This window comes from Aptenodytes forsteri, unplaced genomic scaffold (assembly GCF_000699145.1).
Source record: "Aptenodytes forsteri isolate BGI_AS27 unplaced genomic scaffold, ASM69914v1 Scaffold181, whole genome shotgun sequence".
Lineage (NCBI taxonomy): Eukaryota > Metazoa > Chordata > Aves > Sphenisciformes > Spheniscidae > Aptenodytes > Aptenodytes forsteri.
The window spans coordinates 612,739-629,491 of NW_008795702.1; the positions used below are offsets into that span (position 1 = coordinate 612,739).

At 38.4% G+C, this 16,753-nt stretch overlaps 1 protein-coding gene across 1 annotated transcript in view; it reads right to left on the bottom strand.

The window, feature by feature from the left end:
* DENND1B (DENN domain containing 1B) overlaps window positions 1-16,753 on the bottom strand; it is a 167,086-nt gene that overhangs the window by 68,224 nt on the left and 82,109 nt on the right. Inside the window, exons 8-9 of the mRNA XM_009283216.2 lie at window positions 11,975-12,028; window positions 8,513-8,623 (exon numbers count right to left, since the gene is read on the bottom strand). Coding sequence (XP_009281491.1) covers window positions 8,513-8,623; window positions 11,975-12,028 — 165 coding nt within the window. The remainder of the gene's footprint in view (window positions 1-8,512; window positions 8,624-11,974; window positions 12,029-16,753) is intronic.

Here is a 16,753-nt window from a genome sequence, read left to right on the forward strand (position 1 = left end):
TCTCCTCTACGTTATTACAACTCCTATGACTACCAGCTTTGTTAGAGGGGCATCCATGTCCAAATCTTGTTTGATCGGGAATGAGATCAGGCCCCAAACTCATAACAGATACTTAACGGTTGCTAAGACCTACCTTCCCATTCAAGAAATGGGTGGGGGAAGACTGCCGGGGAGTAAAAGTGGGAAGGGAGCCCTTGCTTTCGCCAGTTTACAAGAGAGTTTAAATCGCTTCCCAGCTCTAAAGAATAAAAAGTCGGACTAAATCATACACTTAGTCCATTCTGCTGGCATTGGTGAGAAGTCAGAAGTCACTGATGAAAAAAAATTGAGCAACAAAAGAACAGAATATACTGTCCAAGCCACAACATCCAAAGCCACTTCTTACGCATTTCTTTAATTTAGCTCCTGGCTAATTTTTTCCCCATCTGCCATCCCCATAATCTTTAAGAAGAAAAAGAGGGAGGACCTTAAATGAGCCATATGCATTTTCCTCCTGTGGGCAAGATGAGACCCCCCCAGCTCTCCTCTCTCACAGAAGGGAGAGAGGGGAAGGGCAATATATTTCCAGTCCACAGATGAAAATTTTAACTTTTTCCTTTGTGAAAATTAAATGTGAAGAAGAAACACTAATATAAAAAACTTATTGTTTCCTGGGTTTGGGGGTGGGGTGGGTTTTTTTTGTTTTGTTTTGTTTTTCAAGTATTATTCACCTCCTTTTATCATTATTTCTGGGGGAAGGAAAGGGAAGAGAAGAGTGTTATTCATCAATTTGACAGCACTTCATATACAATCAATTTCATTCTTTTCTTGCAATTCTTGATTCACAAGGCAGCATTATGGCATCATTCTTGTGCATTAGTTTGGAAAGGAAAAGAAAAGACTGCAGACACGGTTTGTTCCTTGCCTATGGCTCCAGGAGTGACATGTTTCCCAATAATGGAAGCTGAGCAGAAAATAAAATTGAAGTGGTAGTAGACAGGTGAGCGCTCAACAAGGAATACCACTGGCATACTGTGCCTATACTAACGACCTACACGCACTTTTATAGATAATCAGATGTACCTATATAACAAAGTAGGTGTGGGTGGCATAGAAAAAGCCACGTAACTTGATTCAGTTACTCAATTTCTTCATCCCACAAAGGTTTTAAGTATTTTTCATAAGTTGAAAATGAAACTTTTGGAAGTTAGTCGTCAGCTTTTATCCCTAACATGTTACAGATTAGGTCAACTAACAGGTCTCTTCTGATATTCGTTTATCCTACAGTAAAGTAATTATGTTTCTTTATGTCATCTGTTCAATAATTTCAGTTTCCTCATATTTCTTCATTTCATCTCTGTAACATTCTTGATAATTTATTTTCATTTTGACATTCATTTATTTCCTAATGTCTTTATCTATTCCTCTCTCACAAAAACACAGAAGAACAAAAATATATACATCTTTTTGTCCCTTTTCCTGACCGTCTCCTGACACCCCCTTTCCTCCCTCCTTTATTTTATGACCTGTCTCCATGGAGGAAGAGCCACCCTCCCATAAAATAAGGGAGTTCTGCAAATGTTTCTCACTTCTGAAAAGAGAGTTTCCAGGAAAATAATTTTTATTAACATTTCCTCCCCCAGAGTAACTCCATGGTATGTTCTTCTGCCATACACTAATTAAGAAGCAGCAGGGAACAGCTTCCTTGTGAATAGCTGACAGACAACTTATTTACTGCGAGCAAGAGTAGAGATAACCACTGACTGTTATCGTTTGTCTCGTCATTGGTGAATTTTGGAAAAAAAGAGTGATAAAGCAGCAGTGACCATGAAAAAGGGGAAATCTTGTGATAATGGCACAGCAGAACAGAGAGCTGGTATTACACTCACACACCCTTCAGTAACTCGTCTCCACATCTTATGCTTCATATGACCACCAATGACTTAAGCGGTACTTTTTTTAGGGGGTAAGACAGTTCTGGTCAACAGAATACGGACTCTTTCACTTCCAGTTCTCATACAGCCCAACCATAAAGGACTCAGTACTTAAAGGCTTCTCTTAGATTGTGTATGCCCACAGCAGCGCCTGCACTGGCTCTACACAGCATTTTGTTCCGGCAGTTTTTACTGAATTGCCAAAGATTATACGAATTGGAAAAAGAAACAACTTTTGCCCCAGATTCTCTTAATATTGGATTTGTTCTTTTTTCTAAAAGTGCTAATAAGCAAAAAAATTAATTTTGAAATGAATTTGTCAATCTGTCTTTATGTCTACATGTTTTTCTTCTACAGTGTGGTTTTTTGGGTTTTGTTTGTTTAGGGTTTGCGATTTTTTTTTTTTTTAATAAAACCTAGTGATATAGTTTTTCATGTTTTACATAGATGGCAGGTAATAACAATCTGCAACTGATTGTTTCCCCCTCCCCCCTCATTAGAAGAATTTTAATCATTTGTTGACCGCACATTTCAATTTCTTTTCACAAATTCTTTCACAATTATTTCTCCTAATATTATGCTGTGGCAATGGGAAAACTATTCTAAACTTCAAGACTGGGAGAGCTTTCCCGGTGTGGCTGTATATCCTAACCACATTTTGATTCCATATTGACATCCCGCAGCTTCATTGCTAGAAGTACACTCCCTACAGGGGTCCCAATGGGACCTTAACTGCACCCACAACACGCACCTCTGCCCAGTTTATCTTAGACTGCTTACACCTGAACTATTAAAAAAAAAAAAAATTATTAAACACCACTCCTCATCTACTCCCAGACCAAATGGTCTAATTGGCCTAATATTCCAAAATGAATTCTAATTATGCTTCTGGGAGCTCAGTGAGTATCAGCGTAATATCTGATTTGCCTTGTAAGTTAATGATAAATTCCCATCCATTTCTTGTTTTCCCAAGAACTAAATTTAGCCCTTGCACACTTCCGCCCACTATGTACTACATCACAGGAATTTGAGATACGAATTAAATTTAAATCTATAATTTTTTTAATTATTGGAACAGTATTATTTACAATGGATCTGCCATACACTTCATAAATACATTTTTAGATGAAATTGTGACTGCACTACAGTGCACAATTAAAATAAATCAGATGCTATAGTTCGTTTACTCAGAACTGGGAGCATCACCCTAGCATAAGGCAATGTGAGGACGTCACTAAGCTGTATGACAGCTCCCAATGCCGTTATTTTCTCCAACATGGAAGGCCTGTACGGAGCCAATTGTTCCACTGTCTTGGATCCTTAGTTTGCTCCAGAGAAGTAGCTCCATAAATAACCAGCTTTGAACTCAGAAACATAAAAATACAAAAGAGGAGCCTTCTGTCTTTCCAGGCTCCACACTAACGTGCACTGTGCTCCAAAACCACATCCCAGCGATCTGGCCTACTCACAAAGCGCTGCTCGGCAGGTTTTTTAACCATATCCATGAATCTCCACATGTAAACCGCAGAGATATTTACGTGAAGTGAGACAAACAGACAACCACCACAGCTGTCTTCTGATTCAGTTCATGATATTACTGCCTTGGGACATACGGATTTTGGACTAAACTCAAGAATCTCGGATTTAGGGTCGGATGCAGGAGAAGCGAAGTGATTGAAACAGACGTGTTTACAGTAAGGGGCGTTTCGCTTTCTCTAGTGGCTGGTATTACATTCTCCAAGGAGCCTCCGCATCTTCCCAGTGCCTGAGCGACCACGTGTGTGACCATACCTGAACAAGACTAACGAGGCAAGGAACATGAAGCCGCTGCTCAGTCCAACTCATTATGGCAACCGAGGGCAACTGCAGAAAGCTCTCTTTGCATATAAGCAACAGTAAAAGTGATTCCACAAATGTATGTTTGTGCGTAAATTTCTATTCAGTGCTCCTTCACCACCAATAAAAAAAAACAACTGTATCTTTTATTGACATATATGTTTGTTTTTATAGGGATCACCAAAGAAACCTACAGCCAGCACAAAGCAGAACTTCGTAACCACCGTGCTCTCAGACACATCAGACTTGTATTACCTGAAACAAATACTGGTCAAAATGGACGTAACGTTTAGACATTTGCTTTAAAGTGTAGCATCCTTTCCACCTGCCAGTGTAGGCCGCAGAAGATACACTCTAGTTAGCATATTACTGACAGGATGATGAGAAAGCTCCTGTCAGACACGGGCCAGCCGGGTGTTTGAGACAAAACGCACAGCCCCAGCTGACTAGTTAGGGAAAGACTGGTGAGGTACAATTACAGAGGCATATGACAAGCTTTCATGCTTGAGTGACTTGAGAACCGATGACATGGCTTTAAACAGCAATCCTTCTTACCTCCGGTCACAAAACAGCAATAAGTCAACTGATGCACTGTTGTAAATCATGATTTATTCCTTTGCTTTGAATACATGAGAGCGCGGTATGATGTTCTGGTAGACTACCACAGCAGGTGCACTTGGGGCCGAAACATCTAGGGCCTGCCTCCAGCATGCATAAAATCAATGCTGCAGTTCAGCCTTCCTGGAAAAGCCATCCCCAGCACTTTAATAATTTATAGAAAGACTGAATTAAAAAATTATTTGTACTGAAACTCGTACAGCTCCATGCAACTAATACGAATACATGCAGATGCAGTGACGTGTGAGGAAACGGTGCTGTGCAAGAACATACAGCATGACGTTTAGGAAAGGTCTTCCTTTTACAGCTGAAGTGAAACAACTAACAGCCACCTCTGTGAATAGATCAATTCCTTTGTTTCATTCATCCTTTCATTTAATCCAAAGCCATATAATTTGTTTCTCTTTCATAGTTTACTCTTCAAAAGCCAGAAATGGTAATTTTTGCTACAAACAGATCTTACAAAGCATAATCCTCAGGCTAGCTGAATCCATCTCACTCTACCACTAAGCCTGAAGCAAGCTGTGAGGTTGGTGATAATCACATTATTAAAGTGGTTGGAAAGTCAAGCTAATAAAAGAATCAACAGTTAGGGCAAATAATGACCCAGAAGCTACGACAGAAAGGAGTGGTAGGAAGTTTCCACTTATATTTTTGGTAGTAATTGGTAGGGCAAGTAGACAAAGATCTCCACCAAAGGAGTTTTTAAAGGGGGTAAAAACACAGAAAATCAATTTAAAGAAAGATGCAAAGAATACATAACAATTGCAAAAACCAGAGGATGCATATAAAACAAAGCCTGCTTGGACAAAATAAAATATAAGCTGACAACTGAAACACCCTCAGGCTAAAATGGTACTTAGGCTTTTTTTTTTTTTAAATTAAAAAAACTCTACTCAACAGCTTAAAGTAGGCAACCTTCTTTTCTCTTTTTTCCTCCAAAGTAAACCTTCTTTTTAAATATAGCATCATTTTCCCCGCTTTTTCCATAACAGGACCGATCCTTTACTTGAGTATAATGAAAGCATGAAATTTATAGGGCAGAAATGCTAGACAAAATTCCTGTACATAAGTAAGTGTAGTTTTCCATTCCTGGCCCCCCACAAGAAGGGTGAGGAGAAAGTGAGTAAGGCCTTGAATTATGCCTTTTGTTATCAGTCACTGCCCTGAGATAGTGAACCAAAACAGAGCTGATAACTCGAAGGTGACATCACAACCCAGTCTTTATGAACTGACATAAACACTTGATATTCAGTTAACCCCAAAGATAAGGCACAACTCCCTTAACAGAAAGTTGTACTTGACAGCATTATTTTTGAACAAATAATCTTTTCAAGTATCAAGCTGTAATTTAGGAATATTAAAACATGACCTTTGCAACACAAAGTACCAGTCTGCTGTGTTTTGTACACAATAGTAAAACAGCACAAAGCTAGCAAATGCTAATGCCCAAATACACTCCATTTGCTTATTTGTACTATATTGCGCAATCCAACATTTTAATATCTTATGCCAAAAACACATTTAGTCATTCTTGGCAATTCAGTTAAATTCTTACAGGAGATACTGAGAAGTGTTTAATTTACTTTTTAAACTATATTGCCCTGTAAAGAAGCAAGCTTTGCATCAGTCCTGCTCTGTTTATGAAAGAGGTGAGAACTGCAGGTAGCAGTTCTCACTGAAGTTCCTGATAAGCCAGGTCTATTTTTCTGTTTTATCAGAACTCACTAGTGCAAATGAAAATTAACCCAGTCCTATATCAAAAGTGGATCCGACGTGATGTGGCAGTAATGCTAGTAGACTGAAAAAGTAAGCAGAAGAAAGTGAAATTGATGTGCTATCTCTTTTTGGACTTGACCTGCAATCTACTATTTACATTCACACCTTGGGGACATTCTTCAGGACATCCAAACGCCACTACAAATGTCTGCTAGTGCTACTTATCCTTGTCCAGGAGAGTGATATAAATCATTTTCAAGTGAGGACACCATCAAGATGACTATTACTTCATGAAAAGATTTGGAATAAACAGCTGAATTTTCAACAAAGTTAAAGTTTCTCACAACCAGCATATTATATCTGTTGTTCTGTAATGACTTCCAAAGAGCTTGGAATCTGAACGCAGAAATGAGGTGGTCTAGATCAGCACAGTGTGATTCTGATACCTCCTCTTCTCTTGTCATATCATAGCAACAGAGATCAGCTGAGATGTTCAGCCTAACAAAAACAAGTCTTAAGAGGATCCAAATGTAGGCTGGGAGTACGATTCTAAATCGTGTTAAGCAGACAGACACGCGCCCACCTGCAGAATGAATCTTCCACAGGCACAGAGCTGCCGTCATGATTCCTATCTCCTGTCTACTGGAGCAGTAAAAGAGGTTTGACTGGGGCATCATTGGAGCTGAGGGTTTTTTATGGTGCATTTTTTCCTTTTTTTTCTTTTTTTCTTTTTTTTTTTTTTTTAATATAGCAAGCTGGGTCCCAGACTGGCAAACTGAAGAAAAAAAAAAAGTTTGATTCCACGGTTTTGCTACGTGAACTTCTACTAAGCCAGGTTCATTGAAAGGGCTTTCTCTTCGAATTCTCTTCGCCCATTTGGGTGGTCTCGTTACTGTGTTGTAACACCCAATCCTTCCCCTAGCCATTTCAGGGGGTGGGGGGCAGGGGGAAGAAAAAAGTGTGATAGAATATGGAAATTTCCTAAGATAAAGTAAAATCTTTGCTGGTTAAAAATATATCACAGACTAGTAATTTGAAGATTGCTTATATTCATTCAGTATTTATTTTTCTGGTTTTCAGTTGTTCATGTGGCCTCTGCTTATATGACCCCATGTCTCCTTTACTCTCCCGTCACCATGGACTTACTTAGCTCCATATTCTGCAAACCACTGGTAAAGTGCTGTCTTCGTGCACTCCCCTAACTGCAACGGTGATTGCAGATTCAGGGACCCAACACTGTGGTGTTTTGAAAAAAAAAATAATAATAAGGCAGTCATATAATTGCTACTACCACCTAGAATTGTAAAACCTGCCAGCCTTTTATGGCGATTCTGAATCTTCTCTATCTTCGATTTACTTTTGACTCAAAAGAATTTAAAGGGGCTTTATCCACTATTTATAATCCAAAAATTCTTGCTCCTTACATGCACATGTATGTATTGGAAATCAGCACCTGCAAGACTTTGAAAATACTTATTTTTAGTACTATATCCAACCTTGTACCTATTGTTAATCTTTTTGGTAGTACAATTAGCAGTGTTCAGGAACATAGACTTGATTTTCTACCATAGAAAGCATATTAAACAAAATGTTTTATGCAGTACTGTTGAAAAAAAAAAAAGGTATTTTCAATGACTGTGCTTAACAGGCTAAAGATTCTGCATAACAAATATACTCTATGGTGAATGTTGGTTATAAAGTGACAGTCTTGTACTAATGCAAAATTAATCTTGGGAATATTTTCAAAATATACGATATTTTAAAAACCCATAAGATTCTGTGAAGAGTAAAACAAAATAACATCTGAATATTTAGGTATACTTTCAAAATGAAACACAACATTCTTTTAAGTGGTCTAAGCAGGCATAAGGCGGGGGGGGGAAGCATTTTAATGTGGGCAGTAGCTTAAAACCTTTAATAAAAAAAAAAAAAGCTATTTTGAGTTGTACGTTGCTATCAGTCTGAAGAGCTGCTCCAAATCAAAGCTATTACAGTATGCACTCCCAAACCACTCTAACAAAGATGAATCTACCTATTACCAGGTTAGGATAGCAGCTATTATTATGGACCCTTGATTTCTTTCAAGTAGCTCCAATGGAATAAGCCACAAGTGAATAATAAAGATCTTATAATAGCCCTTAAGAATTCTTTTTAGGTTAGAAGGCACAGAAATGAACTCAGGAGAGTTAAAGAACTCTCATCTCCTGATAAGAAAAATAATTAACCCGACTTAATGTATCTGAGTAGGTCTTATATAAATCAGACTTTTGTACTTCAAGAGCCAGACTAAAACCATATATCAGAAAAGTATGTAGATATTGTCTTATAAGTACACATGGAACATATCTAAAACCACAAAGGTCTGCAGGTCATTTTGTGAAATGTTCAATATATCCTACTTAAAAGGAGATGTGTGAAGTACTTACAGTGCTTAGTTTGCTAGAGGTAATAATGATTCGTCTCTCATGCAACATACTGGCATAAAGTTGCAGCATGTTGTTCACATCCACAGCAACAAAATATTCAGTGAGGTTTCTCTGTTTAAATAAATAAGATGTTAACAATATAGCAACAGTAGTAGTTAAGTGGAACATTTTATATATTACTTACAAAAATTTTTTCCCATTAGTAGCTGCGGAAAAAAAACCAACCCAAAAAAAACCATGAAGGAAATCCCTTTGCATTAAAATCTGTATGCTTTAAGAATAATTGATTGGGTTTTAAAGCCAATGAAAAACTAACTTCGGTGTAAGTTATTAATATTTTGCTCATTTGATTATGCTTGTGAATTTAGATTTGCCCTTTTTTTTTTTTCCAAATTTGAAAAAATATGAAATTTAGTATTATATCAATAGCACCATATGCTATTAAGGTAACCATTACCTCCAACCCAGGAACAGATCTTCCACCACTGCAAAAACTGTTCTGTCATAGCTACAGTAATAAAACAATGCTATTTTGCTAGGCTCTCCCAAAGTCAACACATTTTATTCTACTTCAAGTACAGCAAAACAGCCTGTTGAAAAACACCAAGCTTTTGCTTGAGCTGTATGCGCCAGGACACCAGAAGTCCGGCAGCACTGGTGGAAGGTACTGGGTCCTTCTTGCAGCCACCCTTTTGGCCCCCGATGAGAATCCCACTGCTACCCCCGCTGTGGGGTTTAATGAAAAGCAAAGTCACCAGCACCTCTTATTTATAGTGCAGACAGCACAAAAGCGTGCACTTAACAGTATTTCTGCATGGCACAGTGCCAGAGACATACAAGTTCTGAATAAGCTAAAACAGCTACCAGCAAAAATGCCTAGGAAAACAGCAAATTTTTGTAAACATTGGAGAATACCTATGAAAATATACTAATACATCCCACAACATACAAAACATTCAATTTCACACATTCATTATCGTATCTGCAACCAGAACTCTTACTCATCTCTTCTCAGGAACAACATGTCACCGAACGTTGATGTAGGAGGCCTATCAACTATATGTCCCAACCCAAGGAAATCTGAACAGTGGAACCGTTAGTCTGTACTGGATGTGGCCAAGACATGGCAGCAAGGTAATGCACCCCTGAAAAAGGCTTCAGCGCAGGGTGACCCCCCTGACTGCCAGCTCCACCACCCCCCTGGGGGCCAGGACACGGCGGCTGGCTGCGGCCTCTCCGGCTCACGGCCCTCCGCAGTCAGGGAGCGCGGCGTGGGCAGAGCTGCTGTTCACCAGCTGCTGGTTTGTCTCCTTACAGACTCCGCTATACGGAAAGCTAACTGCAGTTGAAGCCCGGATGATGATCAGAAGGTTGACCTGCATTTTGGATATACTGCAATATTAAAATAAAAAAAAATATTGCAGAGACAAACGAAGACACAAACAAAGATCCAACGGACGATCCAGTTTCATGTAAATTCAGAAATGCATTCTTAATTTGAAGACACAGAGTATAGAGTTATTCTTGGTCCATGCTGCATAAGATTTTGCAGGGGAGAAAAACAAGAGCTTTAAGGCACAAACACTCCATTTAGAAAGAAACTCTGGTCTTTCAAGTGCTACTTTTAACTGATTGTCAGAGGCTGACGCACCGTGATAATTTGAGTCCAATTTACCTCGGACACCCCCTAACACTGTAGTTGATAATGGTATGCTGATTCTGTGTTGCAAAAGCTGTGGTAAAAAGAGTTTGCAATCTTGTACAGACCAATGTATCTTTGGGAGACAGTCACAGTTATTTCTGCATTACATCTGAAAAGTTACTGCCCCTGAAATATGTGAATCTTACAACAAAGAAGAAGAAAATTCATTTTATTGCTAATTTACTGTAATTACCTCACATCTTCACTCCCTGCATGTTCTAACCCTCCATTAGTACCATACTATTTTGATTCATACTGGAAGGATGAGACTTTTATAAATGGAGTAAAAATTAATTATAGAAAGGCACCTTGAAAATTACTTTTCCTTTCTCCCACAGAATCAGAAAAATAAATCCACAGTGGCACCATCGCAAGATCCTCCATCAGCCAGAGGTCCAGAGTGAAGCTTCCCCACATTTTCTTCAAGTTGAACACATAACACACCTTCTAACCTCCAAAGCTATGTTTTATTAGAACCCCAAATAATAAGCTAGAACAAGACGATTCTTTAAAATAGAGGAATTCAACCCGTAGCCAAAACAGATGAAAAGAAACATTTAAAAACTAAGCCCTGTCCTGCCCAAAGAGCCCTTGCAACAAGGGTCCTCTCTTTTACTCCTCTATCGAGCAACTTACAGTAGTTTTCCGGGTTGCAACAAGGGCCGCGCCATCTCCCCTGGGTCCCTGGCGCAGACTCCTTTCCACCCCCGCAGAGGTACCCGCAGGCCTCCTCCCTGCTGCACCAAGCCTACCGCTCCCCGCCAGCCTGGGCTCCCCCCCCGGCCGCCCCCCTCCCCCGCCCGCCCCAGGAGCCGCTGCCCGCGCTGAGGGGCACAGCCTCCCGCCTCCCCCCCGCAGCGCCGCGGCGGGGAGCAGGCGGCGGGGAGGCCTTCCCCACCACGCCTCGCCGGCGCACCACCGCCGCGGAGGCCGCGGGCGCACTTCTGTCACGCTTTCTGCGCCAACACCGCAACATCCACCAAGAACGAGTTCCGCGGTACCGCGTGATTTTGTACTCTGGTGAACCCCCCAGAAGCTGAACTTTCAGGAGGAACTTTTTATTTGAAAGTGTAAAAATGCACATCTCTACACCCACACGCAATTCCAGACTTAAATGCAAGAGTGGAAAGCAGAAAGTTTCGAAGCTCTTTTATTAGATGTTACCCAGCTAAACACATCATAGAGAATGTGACCTGAGATTTCACATTTGCAGTCTACCCACAGCACCATCAAGGATTTAACATCTACAGAATGCAAGTCTTCATAAAAAAAAAAAAAACAAACAAAAAAACAACAACCATTCCTGGTGCATGGTTACCATCCAAATGTAAGCAGGTACGGCATGTTTTCAGAAAGCCTGAAACAATGCCTTCTTACACAAAAAATAGCTGCATATCTTGACAGCTGAATTTGCAGCTTAGCAGCGCAGTGTTTAAAGGGCAGGTATTCAAGTAACACGAGGTGCAGAAGCAGAATATATTTTACATAAATAATCCCAATAAATGCAAACAAGCCAAGTAATTATGAACAAAGGGTGGATATAGCAGTGGTCAAAAATGCCCTGTTAATGCTTTAAAATGGGTTAATGATGAATGCAACGGTGACTACTAGCTAAAGGTTGTAATAATAGACATCAATCATATTCTAAAAACAGTCTTGGAAAAAAAACATCTCCTATTGATAAAAGCAGAGTTCAGCCCTACCCACAGAATGAGGTTGATACTTCTCCTAAATATTTAAAAAAGAAACTGCATACTTACACTTTCAGGGATTGTTGGCAATCCAGTTATATCAGGAGTAATGAAATACGAGTGCTAATCAATGGGGAAAAATAATTAATAATTTATGCACACAGAAACCAAAAATTCCTTTTTAAAAAATCCAGCATTTAGGATTTCCAACCCCATCTTTTTTTTAAGCAAACAGCCAGTTTTCCAACAGCATTCTTACCACTACTAGACAAAGAATTAAGCAGACCACGACACGAAATGACAAGCTCTGGTTCAACACAGCACACAAACCGAGGGAACAAAACGCTGGGCTGCAGTTTTGAAATAACACTGAAATTAAGCCAGCTTTAAATGTTGTCAAGAGCCTGAGATGAAATTAAGTTTAAATGTTGTCATGAGCCTGAGAGTAGCATTGATTAACTTAAGCATTGATTTAAAAATTGCAACCAAAAAAAAAAAGTTAAAGGATAAAACATAAATTTAGAACAGAAAAGGAAAAATCATTCACGAGAAAATTAATTAGAATAGAAATATTATCACTTGATATACATTCTCTTCTCTTTCCAAACACCTTTGAATCAAAAAAATGTTGTCATGAGCCTGAGAGTAGCATTGATTAACTTAAGCATTGATTTAAAAATTGCAACCAAAAAAAAAAAGTTAAAGGATAAAACATAAATTTAGAACAGAAAAGGAAAAATCATTCACGAGAAAATTAATTAGAATAGAAATATTATCACTTGATATACATTCTCTTCTCTTTCCAAACACCTTTGAATCAAAAATGTGCTAACAGAAATGCAAGGTCTGACAGCTTGAGATTCTGCAATCATTTATGAGATACATTAGCAATTTTATGCATCTTAGTTTGAGGCCATCTAGGATGTAAATATAAAATGGATTAAACTAAAAACAGATGTAATTTAGCTTATTCTCATTAATCCAGTCCTTTTAGTAGTTATCAGACATGGATTTAGCTCAGTAATTTTAAGGCATTTTTGCATATTAGTCTAAATCTCAAAGGACAAAAAACCTTAAGTGCATACTAAGTAAATGTGATAATTACTAACTTTTTAGCTTTTATTTGTTTTTAACAGAATTTTGACATTTTTCATAGACTTTCTTTGTGTATTTTAAAATTATAATTAACAACAAAAAGACACAGTTCGTTTTCAAGTCAAACTTGAAAAAGATATACCAAAACATAAAGGAAGTCTGTAAGATATTAAATGCGTCTTGTACTCAAGCAAAAAAAAAAATATTAATAATATTAACTCTGTGTACAAGACTTATTAAACCAGCTTGATACATTTAATAGAAAATTTTCCCCACAAATTAGGTCATTTGGCAATAGTTAAAAATTTAAGAAAAGAAACTTGGCTTAAAAAAGGCATCCCATAAACATCATAACACTTGCATAATAAATATCCCAAGTTATTGTTTTGCATCAACAGAGAAAAAAAGCTAAGATTTTTTCTCTAGTCAAGAACAGGAAAATATTCAGATTAATGGAATGCCTACATTCTTCAGAAGTATAGTGAGAACCGAAAGTGATTTCCTATATGTAATAAGGTCACAGAATATTTATCAAAAGATTTCTGAGTAATTAAGTTAATAACTTAGAGAAGTAATTATTTATAATTAACAAAGTAATAATATTTCACTCATTAAACAGAAAAGGAAGTCAGAACTATGAGAAGCACAGACCCATTACTGCAGTCATTAAGAGTCATAAAGCAGCAAAAATAATGTGGTATGGAGTCCTTGCACATCTTTGTGAACTCCCTTAGGAAGATGTACGACCTTGGAAGAGATACTAAATTAATAGTTGCTGTCCTGTATAAAGTTTTCTCTAACAAGGACGCTAGAAAATGCAAGTTTTGTTCATCAATTTAAGGGTTTGATTTTGGTTGCGGTTTTTACAAAAGGATTATGACGCACACACACATAGCTCTGAAGTTAGATTGATTTAAACAGAATAGGTACATTAATATTGGACTGCGCTCTTAGGCTAAAGACAGCAGCAGAGTTTCCCAAAGGACAGGTATAAATAAGCCTGCAATCAAAAGAGATATCCTATAGCAAGTAATTATTTCTTTAATTACAATAGGCTTTAGATAGTCAGTGCCTTTTAAACTCACCGATACAAGACAAGGCTGTTTTTTCAAAACTTGCTCACTTGCAAAAATCATCTCTTGGTTCTTATGCAAGATGAGAGAAAGATTGAACAATTGACTTTTTAGTTTTCCAACAAAAAGGCCAAAGCTGACTCTAATGCTTGTAATATTCCATGTTTAAAACATTGGCTGAAAATGCTTTATTCATTGTATTCCTCCCCCATTTGAATTCAGACTTAGCTAGCTTTTCAAAAAAAAAAAAAAAAAAAAATCACTTTTGTTAGCCCTCTGTGGGTAAAATAAAAGTGACACAAATTATATTTAAGCTCAGGTTTCATAGAACGAATGATCACCCCTCATAAATTTCAGCTGCAGAATATTTGTTACTGGGACTGATAGGCGAGAGTAGAACTTGGTCCCTAACTGGACCAAGGCATTTTGGTGTCCTCCTGACCAAGGATTACTGGGAAACACCATCTATCCTGATACTGGGCATAATTTATGCATGATTATATACATGCAATCCTAAGTACCGTCGTGGTCTGCCATCTAAAGCCCACTTCAACACCTATGAGCCTTACCCTGCAGCATACCTGAATAAATGGGGGGAGGGATCTTTTTAGTTCTGCATCATGGAATTTGAACTAGACTCATCCTGGCACAATGAAAAGCCACCTCGTGATGTCATTTCTACAATTATTTTTCAGACTGTAACTTCTTTTTAAGTCTATTACTACTGACGGTTCCAGTCTAGCTTATTTATAATATACGAGGAGCAAGAAAGGAACATCAATATGAAAGACTAGGCACACAAAGTTAAGAGTTGAAAGTGGTCATAAACATTTCCCTGCTCCCTGCAGCACTGAGGATTACAAAAACAGATCCAACAAGCATTCTGACTCAGGCTAACCTATTCCTTCCTGCTCTGCCCCGTCTGAACCCACAATATTTGCTCGACTGTACCTGCAGCCAAGCATTTGGCAAGAGGCCTGCATTTAGGTAATCATTGTTCAGCTAAAAAGGTTACAAAAGTCTTTGATGTAACAAACTACTGGGAACAAAAGACAATTGAGGGAAAAAAAAAAATTCAAAAGTCAGATAATATTGAAATAAAACCAGCAAGCATCAACTTTATTGCAAGCAATTTGTCATCCCAGTGTTGCCAACTGTATTCACCATAACATCAATTTCCAGGTTATCACAACATTCATTTTGAGGTAGGCAAGTTCTATGCAAGATGAACTGCAACACTGATAGCAACAGGCAGTAACATTTTGCAAGAAATGCAAGGAAAAATATCTTTAAAACTTCTCTATGTCCCTCTGAAACACAGTAGGATTTTTAAAGGACTTTATAAAAGTGTCTTAGGGTTTCCAGATTAGAATTGGTTGTAATACATCAATTATCGATAGCAAAATATTACTTGATATACAGAAGTATTCTTGGCAAAGGTACTATGAACTGAAAAATAACTTGAAAATATTACACTGACAACAGGAAGAAAAAACGTAGCAACAGAAACAATTCCGACTGCAGCCTCAAAAACCAGTACGTTGTTCTGGTGAAAAACAACACACAAGACTGGAAGGACTTCCAAATACAGTGGATTAGCACGGTTCAAAGGGGAAAAATATTAGGCCTCTGTAGCCTAGTGAAAAAAGCATAACAACGAATCTGAAACATGACAAATTAAACTAAAATAAAGGTAGCATTATGTTAAGCAGCAAGGGTGAGTAACTACTGGAACAGAAGTGGTAGACTCTCCATTTCTGTATGCCTTCATAATAGGGCCAGATGCTTTTCTGGAGTCTGTGCTTACTTTACTCGAAGTATTGGGCTCAATTCTAAAGTGAGTGAGTTAAAAGTAACAGGAAATGACACAAATAAGGTCAAAATAAATAATCTAATGATCTTTCAGTATGCGCGTAAGGGAAGCCTTTACAAAACCACTTCTTTCTGTGCCCTGCAAACTGTGCTAGTTCAATCAAGAAACAGTTATTTGCACACAGTCACTTATGCGTGCAGTAGTTGTACAGATGCTGTGAACACGAACAATGTCTCGGAGACAGCAGAGGCTCTGTATTGGCTTTACATTTCATGCAGGCTCTACAAATGTATTTAAACATGTGTCCATATGCTGTTTCTGTTAAAAACTTCAGGAACCGTAACAGTGACAGGCTCACTTTTTGATGTTTCTGCGGCAACAGCACCTTGCCATACTATCACTGCCCAGTCCCACATCACGGAAAGTCAGACCACAAAAGCAAGGCAGGCATGAACACGTTCTTCCACCTAGATGTGCTGAAAGGTTCATGTAATGCAATACACTTCTCCTACCATCTTTCCTACAGCATTTTTGCATGATCAAGCAAAACTAGGAAAAAGGGGAAGGAAGACGGGAAAGAAGCCACCTTACACAGATTTTTGTCCAATCCTGCAAGTCTACCTACTCAGACATAAGAGGCAATAAAACAGAGTTAGTGTCTCCCGATTCACAGCAGGAGAAACCAAAATTATCTACACAAAACAGCTGGAAGCACAAAAAAGTAGTTCTAGCACTTCCAGCTCCCCCTGCAGTTTACTTTCTTATCCACAGAGGAAAATTCAAATTTCTGCTTCTTTATGACTGTGACTTTAAGCAAACAACATGAGACAAAGACAAAATCTATTCTGCACGGGGGGGGGGGGGGAG